General features: G+C 45.3%; 1 protein-coding gene across 3 annotated transcripts in view; it reads right to left on the reverse strand.

The window, feature by feature from the left end:
* Nucleotides 1-15,564, reverse strand: part of ITPR2 (inositol 1,4,5-trisphosphate receptor type 2) — a 352,852-nt gene that overhangs the window by 174,728 nt on the left and 162,560 nt on the right. For all 3 annotated transcript variants that reach the window (XM_054037167.1, XM_054037158.1, XM_054037175.1), the window contains 3 exons: nucleotides 14,883-15,008; nucleotides 6,405-6,533; nucleotides 5,653-5,773 (listed from right to left, as the gene is read on the reverse strand). In XM_054037167.1, the coding sequence (XP_053893142.1) occupies nucleotides 5,653-5,773; nucleotides 6,405-6,533; nucleotides 14,883-15,008 (376 nt within the window). The remainder of the gene's footprint in view (nucleotides 1-5,652; nucleotides 5,774-6,404; nucleotides 6,534-14,882; nucleotides 15,009-15,564) is intronic.

The raw sequence follows: 15,564 nt of genomic DNA on the forward strand, positions 1-15,564 counted from the left end.
ACTTGTTCACTCCTCATCAAAACTCCTCCTCATCCATCACAATCTTTTAGGTGTGCAAATACAGCAAGATAACAACAATAACAACGCTTTCATGCATATTTTAACTCCCCAAATACTATGTCCCTGCAGATTGGGAATGCGGCACATCATCACCAGACTGTGCCCCTGAACATAGCCCTAAGTCAGGGTCAGCAAGCTTTCAAAGAAGAGCCTTTTTTTGTTTTTGTCTTTGACCAAAATATTTCGAGAGCCACATCACACACAAAGCTACTTGTAGAGTTAGAATTTATCAAATAATAATGATTGAACATATTAAAGTTATTACTACCCACCAATACTTTTAATGTGACTTTTGCCATTTGAATTTGAATATAAACAGGAGGGAGCTCCAGCCTGGGTCACAGGATTGGGATGCAGGAGGGGGTGCAGGGTCTGGGAGGGAGATTGGTGCAGGAGGGGATACTGATCTGGGGCAGGGGGTTAGGATGCAGGAGGAGGTGCGGGGTCTGGGAGGGAGATTGGTGCAGGAGGGGGTTCTGACCTGGGGCAGGCGGCTGGGATGCAGGAGAGGGTGCTAGGTGCTGGTTCTGGCTGGGAGGCGCTTACCACAGGTGGCTCCTGCCCGGTGGTGCAGCAGGGCTCAGGCAGGCTGCCTGCCTGCCCCGGCCCCACGCTGCTCCCAGAAGCGGCTGGCTGCTGGGCACGTCTCTGTGTGCCCCTGGCGGGGGGGAGGGGGCAGCTCCGCATGCTGCCCCTACCCCCAGCACCATCATCACAGCTCCCATAGGCAAGTTCCTGGCCTATGGAAGCTGCGGGGGTGGTGCTTGTGGGCACGGGCAGCACACAGAGACCCGCTGCTCCCCTCCTCCCAAGGGGCGCACAGAGACCTGGCAGCAGCCAGCCGTTTCCAGGAGTGGCATGGGGCCAAAGCCCTGCTGTGCTGCCAGCCAGGAGCCACCTGTGGTAAGCGCCTCCCGGCCAGAGCTTGTACCTCACACTCCCTCAAAAAATGGCTGCCTGCAAGGGGGCAGCCAAAGAGCCACATGAAGCTCTGGAGCTGCAGGTTGTCGACCCCTGCCCTAAGTAGAAGGTAGTACAGAGATTCCCTGCCCCAGTAGGAGCTGCAGGCGGGATTGTGCTTAAGGAAGCCCCTAAGAAGGATACAGTGTGAGGCTCCTCAGTGGCAGCCCAGCTCCACCCCACAGTAGTAGTATGAGCCATGGCCTCATCTCTTCCCCACCCCTTTGGGTGAAGCTAGCCTTGAGCATCCATTGCCCTTGAAGGTTTGCAAGGGCTTTAGATGCAGTCAGCACATGTGCGAGAAGCCAAAGTATGAGGGAGGTTCTTTGAGCCATCCTCCTCTCCCTCATGTACCAATGCAAGGGTTAGCCCAAATCTGGCCCTCTGTTTTACTGGATTTCCAGTTTAGAACAGCACAATCTAGCAGGTTATTTTAAATATCTCCATGCAATACAAGATATATGAGAAAACAGAATACAATAGATTACAGTACAATAGAGGAATGTAGGAACTCCACAAGATATGGAAAAAATCCACCAATTTGAAGAAAAGTCAAGGTCAACCTCACATCTGCTACTTGCAGCACATAAGCCTTCCCGGAAAAAAAACAAAAGAGAGCCACAGACAAGAGAACACTAAACCTTTTATGTACCCATGTAGATATGAAGTGGCACACTGACTTAAGTGGGCTGGATTTTGACTTTAGGTACAGATCTGAACAACTGGTAAGACACTAATCCACGAGGGGACATTATGACACAAAAATCCTTCAGCCCCCTAGTTCCTTCCTTGTTTGCTCCTAGTTCCCAAAGGCAGTAATTTTCTGATGGCCTATACCAGGAGTGCAGGAGGGGAGCAGAGAAGGGCTATTGCCATGAGTGAGCATTAGTCATATGAGTTAAGGGTGTGTAGGACTGGGTCCTTTATTTGAAGCTGTTCCTTATCCCACTGATTTTACAAAGAACATCTTCAACTTTTTAAAAAAGAACAGGAGTACTTGTAGCACCTTAGAGACTAACAAATTTTTCAACTTTTTAAGTTCTCCTGCCAGATGGATCCATAATTAAGCCAGTTTGCACAACAAATAAAAATTGTATGCTGCTAAATTGCTAGACTAATTCACACAAAATGTTAATGAGATGCTTTGGCAAAAGCATTAAATCTGAAATCTAAATTTAGAGTCAGTTGTTGCAATGTTACAGATGCAGCAAACGTCCAAGAGACCATCTCAGAGTGGTGGGGTTATTTACTATAACTTTTTTAAAAAATTAAAGCAACTATATCAAGCTTCTAACATCATGATTCTGTCCCTCCCACCCCTTCTTATTCATGTTGTCCACAAGTTGTCTAGCTGCTTTCAAAACTACTCCAAGTGTGTAGTGCCACAAAACGTGGTTAGAACAACAGCACGGATTGGGCTCGCTTTGGCTGAGCAGATTTCAAAACAGAAAGAATTTGGAAAATGTCAATCAAAATGGCTCATTTTTAGAAAATATCTACATCAAATCATCTTTTTCATGACAAAAGTAAAAGTTTTTAAAATACTGTTTTTGTGGAAATTGAATCCTAAAACTGAACCTTTGCCAATGTTCGCTAAATATCTGTGACAGTTCTTCTTTAGGATTAAACTCCTACAGAAGAAAAATTAAAGTCTTCTCCTTCGACACAGACAACATGATATTTTAATTCCTTTTAAAATTTCTAATGGTTATGGATTAATTGTTTAATAGATTTTTTTTTTCTGGAGCATTTACTTGTTTGGGGCTAGATTGGGGCTACTTTTGTGGGAGAGCATTTATTCACACAAGTAGTCCCATTGGTTTCAAAGTGAGTAAGGGTTGACTACTCTAGCCCTTAATGAATCCTAGCTCAGTACTACTAAATTATGTAGTTGACTTAAGGACCAAATTCTGATTTGGAGTATGTGTACAGGCAGAGCAGTAAGAATCCACTGTACACCTTTAGGCAGGCTACCTGGACCAGTGTTGTGAAAGGGTAAGTAAAGGCATCTGCTTATTCCTTTCCCTGAGCAGGAGAATAAAGAGTGATCAGGGAAGTTCAGGGTTTGGTTTCAACTCACTGGCCAGAACAACTGAGCTAGCATGAGAGTCAGGCGAGCAATAACTTAACATCTCCCAGGAGCAAAGGAGGGAATGTTGGTTGGTTGGTTGGTCCAAAATTCCTTCCCTGGGATGTTTCCAAGGATGACACAGCTATACACCACCTACTACTACGGGCTGTGCCTTACCACAGAATGGAGTCTACAATGATTATTAGGGCCCTGCCAAATTCACGGTCCATTTTGGTCAATTTCACTGTCATTGGATTTTAAAAATCATAAATTTCACAATTTAAGCTATTTAAATTTGAAATATCACCATGTTGTAATTGTAGGGGTCCTGACTCAAAAAGGAGTTGTGGGAAGGTCTCAAGGTTATTGTAGGGGTGTGTGCAGTACAGCTACCCTTACTTCTGCGTTGCTCCTGGCAGTGGCACTGCCTTCAGAGCTAGGCAGGTGGAGAGTGGCGGCTGCTGGCTGGGAGCCCAGCGCTGAAGGCAGAGTCGCTGCCTGCAGCGGTGCAGAAGTAAGGGTGGCATGGTATAGCAGGGGTTGGCAACCTACAGCACACGTGCCAAACACGGCACGCAAGCTGATTTTGAGTGGCACGCTGCTGCCTGCCGCGGTCCAAGCTCCCAGCCCCGCTCAGCCCCCCGGCCCACTGCTCTCCCCTGCAGGGGCAAGAGGCAGAAGCTTGGTCCTGCGGCAGCCAAGCTTCCCCCCTCCCCCACTTCTTCCCCCAGCGTGGTGTTTTCCTGCCCCTCCTTCTCTCCTTCCCTGCGCCGATCAGCTGATGGCCCTTGCGAGGGGGAGGGAGAGGAGTGGCAGCATGCTCGCTGCTCCGTAGAGGAGGCAGAGAAGAGGTGGGGACAGGACCTTGGGGAAGGGGGTGGAACAGGGCATATCCCTTCCAGCCCCCTGCCATGAGCCGCTCAGGGCAGGGGACTGGGAGCACCCCCACGAGCTGAGCACCCCAGCCCTCTGCCCTGAACCCCCCCCACACACCCAGCCTTCTGCCCTGCACCTCCACACACCTCCCAGCCCTCTGCTCTGACCCCTGAACCCCCCCACACACCCAGCCTTCTGCCCTACACCCCTCACACCCCACTGCCCTCTGCCCTGACCCCTGAACTCCCCCACACACCCAGCCTTCTGCTCTGCACCCCCACACACCCCCATCCCTCTGCCTTGACCCCCCACACATACCCAGCCTTCTGCCCTGAACTCCCCCATATCCCCACTTCCCTCTGCCCTGAACCTCTCCTCCCCCCAGGACTGGGGTCCCGGCTGCTGGCCCCTTGCCAGCCAGCGTCCCGGCCGCAGGCCCCACTCAGCCCGCTGCCAGCCTAGGTGAACAGAACCCCAGGCTGGAAGAGGGCTGAGCAGGCTAGCGGCGTAAGATCAGCATTTTAATTTAATTTTAAATTAAGCTTCTTAAACATTTTGAAAACCTTGTTTACTTTACATACAACAATAGTTTAGTTATATAATATAGACTTATAGAGAGAGACCTTCTAAAAAATGTTAAAATGTATTACCGGCATGCAAAACCTTAAATTAGAGTGAATAAATGAAGACTCGGCACACCACTTCTGAAAGGTTGCCTACCCCTGTGGTATAGCATTGCCACGCTTTCTTCTGCGCTGCTGGTGGCGTGCTGCCTTCAGAGCTGGATGCCTGGTTAACAGCCACCACTCTCCGGCCGCCCAGCTCTGAAGGCAGCACAGAAGTAAGGGTGGCAATACTGCGACCCCCCCCTAAAATAACCTTGTGAGCCTTCTGCAACTCCCTTTTGGGTCAAGACCCCCAATTTGAGAAACGCTGGTCTCCCCCGTGAAATCTGTATGGTAGAGGATAAAAGCACACAAAAGACCAGATTTTGCCGGGGGGGGTGGGGGGGGGGGTGGGGGGAGAAGAAGAGAGACGGTCCGTGATGCATTTTTCATGGCCGTGAATTTGGTATTGCCTTAATGATTATGAATGCCTATGATTTGACACAGTTTAAGATCATTTCTGTATGAGAAGATTATGTCATAATGTAATAGCGTAGACGAATACCACCTGCTTGGAATCCAATTCTACTTTTGCTTACACAACTGAACACCACCATTCACCTGAACAACCCCGTTGAATGGGACAGATTCAAATGGGGTATAAGCGAGGGAAGAAATGAGACTTGAAAGTCAGAGCTTCTGAGACTTACATTGTGAAATTCATGGAGGAAAGGTGCATCAATGGCTACTAGCCAAGATGGGCAGGGATGGTGCCCCTAGCCTCTGTTTGCCAGAAGCTGGGAATGGGCAACAGGGGATGGATCACTTGATGATTAACTGTTCTGTTCATTCCCTCTGGAGCACCTGGCATTGGCCACTGTCGGAAGACAGGATACTGGGCTAGATGGACCTGTGGTCTGACCCAGTATGGCTGTTCTTATGAAATTATAAACACAATTTTCTAGTATGATCAGTGCCTTGATTTCCAGGATGCTACAACCCAAAAAACAATGGATGGATTGCAACTCAGGCTTATTTAAAACACAGTAAAGAATAATTAAATAAAAACTTGGCACATACCCACTTCGGCCAAAGTTTTGATACATGACTCCACTGAGGCTTTCTGTGCAGGGTTCGGCCAGGTACAGTTGTAAATTCTAAAAGCAGACTGAAGCAGTTGAATAAAAACTGGCTGATGTGTCTGAAAACAAAAAGGTAAACAGCTAATTTTAGGGTAATTATAAGGATGATTTTAAGTCTAAGTTATGCGCCACATAAATTACATGCATGACTTTTAGCCTCTATACTCAAATTAGAACTCAATTAAACCATCATCACTCTTCAGTACAGGATGCAAAATAAACCAGTTTGGCATTCTGATAGAGTGTGTCAAACCATGCAGTCCTTACTCAATCAAAATTCCCATTGATATTAAACAAAATAGCATACTGCAGGAAAAAAATGGGGAGATTTCTTGGGTTCCAAACACATGGGAAACTTTCCAACTTGGGCCACAAAGATTTCCTCTTTTAGAAACACAAACAAAAGTGCCCCGATCTTGCAAAGAGATAGTCACGCAAAGACCCAATGAAGTCACAAAAGTCAGATGTGAAGCTCTGTGGAAAAAGAGTCCTTTGCTGGATCAGGGTCATCAGGAGTACAATTTGTCAAGGGCATATTTACAGGAGGCGTTACACTGTTAGTGCGAATCATGAGGAGTGAGAGAGGAAATAAAGGAGGAAAGAAAGTTGCAGCACTCCCCTCCAGCGAGTGGAAGATGACTCCATTAATGATCTGAATTACATATTTGTTGCAGTCTCCCTTGTTCTTACCTGGAGGCTGGTGCTGTTATCTGAAAACGGAGAACTGAAGAAGCCACTCACAATGTTCATTACTGGTTCAGTGACATACTTCTCCAAAGAGGTGTCTGCATGTTTCCGGTCTGTAGTTGTGTTGCAAACCTACAATGAAAACGAAAATATTAGTTTTTGTTTACTTGTGATCTTTTAACATTTTAAAAGAGAAACACACACAAACAGTATTGATATTTAATCCTTTTTCAAAAATGTTAATTTTTATATTAAACATATAAAATCAAGATACCTACTTTGTGGTCAAGTTGTATTCTGTTTAATTATCTTTGTTCCTGGGAGCTCCACTCCCACCTGATCCCCACCTTTCCTGAACTAGATCCTCCAGTTGAGTTGGCTACTCTTTCCCTCACCATGAAACAAAGGAGTTTGTTGGATAACATTGGTCATTACTATAGGCCCACACATTACATGCCACCTTACGTATCTAGACAGACTCAGGAGGAAAAAGGATCATTCCTCCAGGTGAGTTGGAGGAGACTTTAGAGAGAGATGGAAAGATAAACCTACTATATTAGAAGAGTGAGAAAGATCTCATATGGTGCTGAATTTGGAGCTGGTTTCAATTATTACAGCCAGATGGGAACGATGGAGCTCCTTCAAAGGAAGAGTTTTAAAAACCAAAACCAAACAAGCAAACAAAAAAGGAAAAGTACGAAGCGAGCACAGCCATAACAAAGGCAAAATCCTATCCGTTCAGTCAGCAGAGGCCAGCAGCAGCCTCCGTAGGAACAAACTGCAAAAACAGTCAAAGACCCACCTACTCTGCCAGGTGAGTTACATGGTAGATTCATCATGTCACAATGTTAAGTGTAAGATGTGCAAAAGGGAAGGAAGAAGGAGAAGAGGGGAGAGGAGGACACTGGGAGAGGGTTGGAGCTGAACTGAAATACTTCTTAAGGCCAATTAATGGGCTGTAAAAGAATGTGGAATGATTCAACTTCTGTACAGTATCCCAGAAGAAAACATTCTTGTACAACATTCATCATTTTATGCTGCATGTATTTATTATGGTAAAAAAATTGAGGATTTTTTTTTTGGTGGGGGAGGAGATTTGATAGCTAGGTAACTGAAGAACAGAGAGAGTAAGTGATTTGCTCAATCTCACAGAGAAAAACTCATTGGCAGGGCTAGAAAGAGCATAAAGACCTGTATCCCAGGTCAGGCCATCCATCCTTCTGATTATGCGGTACTGTAGTAGCACATGAACCTCGTAAGCCAGAAACTCTAGCAATATAGTCAGAGGTGTTTAAAGGAAGTTTATGGAGACTTCAAACAGCACCAGTCATTGCTGGAAGATGAACAAGTCACTCACCTAGAGCAGTAACAATGGTTCTTCAAGATGTGTCCCCCTATGGGTGCTCCACTGTAGATGTGCTTGCATCCTTTTGCTACTGATCAGAGAACTTTGGTAGCAGCATCCGTTCAGTCTGCACATGCGCGGTTTCTCCCTTGTGCTCTGCCACAAGATTGACCAGCATTGCGCAAGCAAACTCTCCTCAGTTCCTTCTCTATTGCAGAATCCATGATAAGAACTCCAAGGTAGAGGGGACGAGGGTGGGTCATGGAGCACCCATGGGGGGGACACATCTCGAAGAACCATCATTACTGCACAAGGTGAGTAACTTCTTCTTCAAGTAGCATCCCAATGGGTGGTCCACTCTAGGTGACTCCAGAGCAGTCATGGAAGGCTCGCGCTTTGGAGTTGTCAGCCACCCTCTTAGCTAGGTTTTGAAAAAGTTTAAAAAACCTTCTGCTAAGGACAATGGAGGGGGCATCACTGCCTCATCTGGTGAGGAAGATGAGGTGTTGGTCTAAGGTGTAATTTCTTCCTCAATATCAGCCTCCTGTTCCTCCATCACCTCTTGAGGGCACTTCATAGGTTCCTAGTGGGCCATGCTAGAACTTTGGGAGGCACGATGTCTATATGCCTGCCATGGATCCCAATAAGGCCACTTGGATGGTGGCAACCATTGTTGTCCATACCAGGGAAGCTGAGAATCAGACTGACAGTATGACTGAGGAGGTCCAGATTGGTAATGAGCACTATAGGGATCCTGGAAAAGGCTTGCTTGATTGTAATGTATAAGAATAGCAAGGCATGGAGTGCGTGTAGTGTTTTTTTCCCCAACAGCAAGAACGGGAATGGTTATGTAGACAGAAAAGCAACAGTAGCTATAGCATAAAACTGAGAATAAACCCACTAGTGTCAGTAGAAGTGTGACATTTTTCCCACAGCTCTAGTGGAGGTAAACGAAGGTTCAGTTACTAATCAACACTTTTTGAAAAGATCACAGATCTAAATCCATCTGGATGTGCTTCTGCCTTTAATTAAGCTGCATGCCAATTTCTGCTGGAACCAGTAGCTCTGAGGCTCAACATTCAGGATCCCAACAGGAATACAGGGAGCTGCACGGTGCTGGCATGGCGATTTTACCAACTGCCAAAACTAAATTGCAAAATGCTTTGAAGATTTCCCCTTTACTTGTCTAAAAAAGCACTGCTGGAAAGCCATTGAAGGGGTCCATCTTCTTCCATCACAGGTCCCATAACAGAATGGCAATCCTATGATCCACCCCTTATTATCTCCCACCCTTTATTGGATCTTGAATCCAATAACAAAACTGGTCAACATCTCAAATGGAAAAAGAAAGAAATCCAGCCGGAGGATACCACTAGCCATCTTCCACCTTAGCGCTCTCTAATAACAGACTCCTAGTTCCCAGACTCACCACTGACAGGCAGTTGTAGCAGCTAAAAGAAAAGCATTTCCCTCCCTCCCTCCCCCCAATGGCAGCTCTTTTAGCTCACGGGAACAGAGAGAATCAAAGGATTCTTCTTTCTAACTATTTTGAGAGCTGCCATAATATCCTTTCATGAAGCTAAGAGCCTTCTAACAGTCCTGATGGCTACATACAGCTGATGTATTTGCAACATGTGGACACTGCCTCAGCCCCGAAAAGCAGGTCTCAGCAAATACACTCAACAATCTAGAAAATTTGGTTACCCAGAGGGCCTGGCTGAAGCTTGGAACAGAAGAGCGCATTTTTGACATGCTCTTTTAGCTGATGGGGAAAAAGAAAAGGAGCTACTAACCAGGAAAGGAAAGGAACTAATTAGGCAGCTACCCAGAGGGCTTTGCAGGACAGCAACACAAAAGTGCCCTTTTGGCATTCTTTTTCGGGGTGGGGGGAAGAGGAGGGGGCACACACACACAAAAAAGAATATAGTGACGGTTAGTGGGCTAGGCAGCACAATGCATTAACACCACACTCACTATTCCTCTCTGAAGATCTGGAGTTTAATTTCTCTTATTAGAGGACAAAATGCAAATGAGCTTGAGATAGTGCCATGCGTCGTACCTCTATACCATTTGGCACAATTTAACATGATGGGTGGTCTCTGCCCAGGAAAGTCTCTGGGTTGGAGTAGCAGAATGTGTAGAGAAGTGCCTCCCTATATACGTCTGCTTCTATAAAAATGGTCCTATTACAGAGCTAAAGCAAAGAGAGGTTTGTGGATGCTGCTACTGGAGGGTCAGAATTGCACCATGTCAGATAAGAGCAACCCCCCTGTGGGAAAGGGATTAAACAGAAGAAAATGCTGCTGGCTGTAAATCAGAGAGGTTAAAGCCCAGAATCCCCTCCAACGAAGTTTCTGATCTTCATTCTCAACTGAGCCTGGATTGCCCAGAAGGGGCCTCACTGTAGGAACAGCTACAGAAACAAGACAGACAGCAGCTGTGTAGGGTTTGCAGAGGTCTCATTACTGATGGCCTTCTCCAAAAGAGAGAAGCACACAGACATGGTCACATTATCTTGTTCCCTGAAACACTTAGCAAAAAAATGAATAAATAAAAATCTATTTGTCTGCTTCACAGAGAGGTGAAGAGACTTGAGCACCTATTGTACTGCACAAATATCTGAACTTATTCTTCTCTAGGCTATAAATCGTGCTACAGGAGTGTGCTATTTTCTGCTGATAGGTTTCAAAGAAACTATTTCATGAGGCACTATTACTTTGGTGTGAAAGCCCACTGCAGAATTCAATTGCGGTTCTTTCACCTCTTTTTTTTTATTTAAACTAAAGAAAACACAAGGAGTGAGAATTTAGTGCCATAAAATGTAAGGGACAAAGCCAGGCACCCAGTTTAGAGGTGTGCTGTAAAAGCAGAACAGCTCTCACCTCCAAGCAGTTGTTCTGCATCAGGGATTGAATCCAGGGCCTTCAGCACTAAAAGCATGGACCTCTACCACTTAAACTAAAAGAGTAACTCCATTAGCATTAGTTGTAGGCTCTTATACTTATGCGGCTCAATCTCTAGAAAGGGGGCACGTAACACACACTAAACCACTGGGTTACACAAGACTCATAGACTCATAGACTTTAAGGTCAGAAGGGACCATTATGATCATCTAGTCTGACCCCCTGCATGCTGCAGGCCATAAAACCGTCCCTACCCCTTCCCTGGACTCTGCTGTTGAAGTCCCCAATCCTGTTTTAGGTGACTTCAATCGGCAGAGACCCTCCTGCTAGAGATCCCTGCCCCATGCTGCGGAGGAAGGCGAAAAACCTCCAGAGGCTCGGCCAATCTGCCCTGGAGGAAAATTCCTTCCCGACCCCAAAAATGGCGATCAGTCAGACCCCGAGCATATAGGCAAGAGTCACCAGCCTGACCCCTGTCAGCCATTATACGATTTACCTACCATTGTTTGGTTTTCCTTGACTACTATGTTTTACCATTAAACCATTCCCTCCATAAATTTATCTAACTTAATCTTAAAACCAGACAGGTCCGTCGCCCCCACCGTTTCCCTCGGAAGGCCGTTCCAATATTTCACCCCTCTGACGGTCAAAAACCTTCGTCTAATTTCAAGCCTGAACTTCCCCACGGCCAGTTTATATCCATTCGTTCTCGTATCCACATTAGTACTAAGCTGGAATAATTCTTCTCCCTCCCTTGTATTAATCCCTCTAATATATTTAAAGATAGCAATCATATCCCCCCTCAGCCTTCGCTTTGTCAGACTAAACAACCCAAGCTCCTCTAGTCTCTTTTCATACGACAGGTTTTCCATTCCTCTGATCATCCTAGTGGCCCTTCTCTGCACCCGTTCCAGTTTGAGTTCATCTTTTTTAAACATGGGAGACCAGAACTGCACACAGTACTCCAAGTGAGGTCTCACCAGCGCCTTGTACAACGGGAGCAGGACCTCCTTATCCCTACTAGATATACCTCGCCTAATGCATCCCAAGACAGCATTGGCTTTTTTCACCGCCACGTCGCATTGTCGACTCATAGTCATCCTGCGGTCTACGAGGACCCCTAGGTCCTTCTCCTCTTCCGTTACTTCTAACCAATGCGTCCCCATCTTGTAACTAAAATTGTTATTAGTCATCCCCAAATGCATTACCTTACACTTTTTACTATTAAATTTCATCCTATTTCTGATACTCCAATTCACAAGCTCATTCAAGTCTCCCTGCAGGATATCCCTATCCTCCTCCGAATTTACAACGCCTCCCACCTTCGTATCATCCGCAAACTTTATCAGCCCACTCCTGCAATCGGTCCCGAGGTCAGTTATAAATAGATTAAATAAAATGGGTCCCAAAACCGAACCTTGAGGCACTCCACTAGTAACCTCCCTCCAACCCGACAGTTCACCCTTTAATACGACCCGCTGCATTCTCCCCATTAACCAATTCCTTATCCACCTCTGGATTTTCATATCGATCCCCATGTTTTTCAGTTTAACCAATAATTCCTCATGGGGTACAGTATCAAACGCTTTACTGAAATCCAGGTATATTAGGTCCACCGCATTTCCCTTATCTAATAAATCCGTTACTTTCTCAAAGAAGGAGATCAGATTCGTTTGGCACGATCTGCCCTTCGTAAAACCATGTTGTAATTTATCGCAATTGCCACTAACCTCCAGGTCCTCAACTAGTTTCTCTTTCAGAATTTTCTCTAACACCTTGCACACTACAGATGTTAAACTAACAGGCCTGTAGTTACCCGGATCACTTTTTTTCCCTTTCTTGAAAATAGGAACCACATTAGCTATTCTCCAGTCTAACGGGACCACCCCCGAGTTTACAGATTCATTAAATATTATCGCTAACGGGCCTGCTATTTCCCGCGCCAATTCCTTCAATATTCTCGGATGAAGATCGTCCGGTCCTCCCGACTTAGCCCCATTAAGGCAATCAAGTTTTGTTTCTACCTCGAATACGGTAATCCCCCATCCCGAATGCCCCTCTGTAGTGGTGCTAGTATCCCTAATACCTTCATTGACCTCATTAAACACCGATGCAAAATATTCATTGAGATATTGCGCCATGCCTAGATTGTCTTTAATCTCCTCTCCGGCAATAGTCTTCAGCGGTCCCACTTCTTCTTTCTTTGCTTTCTTCCTATTTATGTGGCTGTAAAACCTCTTACTATTGCTTTTAATTCCCCTCGCTAGGTCCAACTCTACACGGCCTTTGGCCTTTCTCACTCTATCTCTACATTCTCGGACTTCACTAAGGTAAGTTTCTTTACTAATCCCTCCCCTCTTCCACTCTTTGTACGCTTTCTGTTTTTTCCTAATCACCCCTTTGAGTCGGTCGCTCATCCAGCTCGGTCTAAATCTCCTGCTTTGTAATCTTTTTCCCTTTTTTGGAATGCAGGCCTCCGACAGCTCATGCATCTTTAACTTGAAGTAATCCCAGGCTTCTTCTGCCTTTAGATCCCTTAATACGTTTGCCCAATCCACTTCCCTTACCAGTCCCCTTAATTTGTTAAAATTGGCCTTTTTAAAATTATAAACCCTAGTCTTTGACTTAATTCTGTTACTCCTCCCATGTATTTTAAACCGAATTAGCTCATGATCACTGGAGCCCAAATTGTCCCCCACTAGCACTTCCTCAACGAGGTCCTCACTGCTTACCAGAATCAAATCTAAAGTGGCCTCCCCCCTCGTCGGTTCAGCTACCACTTGATGAAGGAATTGATCAGCAAGCACATCTAGGAACATCTGAGCCCTATTATTACTACTAGCGTTTGTGCCCCAATCTATATCCGGGAAGTTAAAGTCCCCCATAATTACACAGTTTCTATTAGTAATTACTTCTCTAAACACATTAAATAGTTCCTTATCCATATCCTGGGTCGATCCCGGCGGTCTATAGCACACTCCAAGCACTATCCCCGGAGAGGCTCTAGTAGTCCTATTACCCAGTGTGAGTATTGCCCAGACGGACTCTGTGTTATCTAATCCATCCACTATTATTTCTTTACAGCTTATTTCACTGTTGACATACAATGCCACCCCCCCATGTCTCTGCTAGTGCATTTTAATCTTCCTAAACTTGCAAAAACACCTGTTAGTCTACCTCCTAGGCCTCTTGTAAGCAGAGACCATCAGTTATGACTATTCTTAATGTACTTAAATGGCAACTACGAGGACACCAAGGCTATGTCTACACTAGCGCTTTTGTCAGTAAAATTTTGTCGGTCAGGGGTGTGAAAAAAAAACCACCCCGACTGACGTACATTTCACCGACGAAAGTGCCAGTGTGGACAGCATTTTGTCAGCGGTACACACTTTCCTGCCACCATAGATCCACCCCCAATGAGCGGCGGTGGCTTAATTATGCCAACAGAAGAGTTCTCTCCCGCCGGCACAGAGCGGCTACACAGGAGACCTTACAGTTGCACAGCTGTAGTGCTACAGCAGTGCTGCTGTGAGGTCCGTAGTATAGACATAGCCCAGGAACCACCTTTAGGCTCCAAACCTAGGCTTTCACATAATGCTTAGAGTACTAACAGACAGTGTCACATAGCCTGATGCCATAGACTCTTTTAGGCAGTAAGAGCTAGGAGCTTGAAAAAGTGTGGAACTATACTTGCCACTTTTCTCAAGAAGCCGCACATGAAAAAGGGCAGACAGTGATGTCAGTAGGATAAATCAGCTAGCTGAGGTGACCAACCAAGGATATAGTCTCTTGCCCTGTGAGCCCTACCATCCTAAGAGAGCACAGAAGCACCAAGGACAATTGCATTTTTAATGACCCGTATAACGATGCGTAATAAATGCTCCTAGACCCACAGTAATTATGAAATTGATCTTGCTGATATACACTGAGTCTCTCACACCCACAACCAGGCAAATCCAGTTTATACCTTTATCTTAAAAAAATTAAAAGATCTCCAGGGTTCTGATGTGCCTTGTTAAAAGGATGGCAGTGCTTGAGATAAAACAGGTTAAATAATTATAAGAAAACTGTAATCAAAATTATGCACCATTAAAGAAGATTTCATTCATTTCACTGTCTCATCCATTTGAAAATATGGTTAATAGAACATATGAAGTTCAAGCAGAAAAGTTATTGCCCATTCAGCTATCTTAAATGTGCATACTGTAATATGCAACGCATCATAAAACTTACCCTTGCCATATCAACAAGGAAGTTCTCAAATAATTTCCAAATGTGGTTACTAGCATAGATTTCCTTCATTTCCACCTCAGTGTCCACATAACAGTGATTAACAAAGTTCACATATGCAATCTTCACCTGTAAGAGCAGCAAATATAAAAAACCTCATGAAAATGTGACAATGAAAGCCATCAGCGTGTAAAATGTTTGAATGCAACTGTAATTTGACTTCCTTTTGCATATGCATTATGACTTGCCCAATATCAGGTATGAAGTCTGTAGCAGAGCTAGGAATACAACTCAGAATTTCCTGCATCCTAGACTAGTGCTTTAAAATGAAGGGCAGAGTTGTTCCCTAGGAGAGTTCTGTGATGGGGCAGCTGCCCCTCACTGCTAGAAAAGGGGTTAAAGGTGACCAGACAGCAAGTGTGAAAAATCGGGCGGCGGGTGGGGGAAGGCGGGGGAATAGGCACCCATACAAGATAAAAACGCAAATATCAGGACTGTCCCTATAAAATCGGGATATCTAGTCACCCTACCTGTCATCCAGTCCCAGCATCTGGCAGTCAGAGGCTTCGGAACACCCAGAGCATGGGATTACATCCCTGATCATCTTGGCTAATAGCCATTGATGGACCTATCCTCCATAAACTTATCTAATTCCTTTTTGAACCAGTTTTACTTTTGGCCTCCA

This window comes from Malaclemys terrapin, chromosome 1 (assembly GCF_027887155.1).
Source record: "Malaclemys terrapin pileata isolate rMalTer1 chromosome 1, rMalTer1.hap1, whole genome shotgun sequence".
Lineage (NCBI taxonomy): Eukaryota > Metazoa > Chordata > Testudines > Emydidae > Malaclemys > Malaclemys terrapin.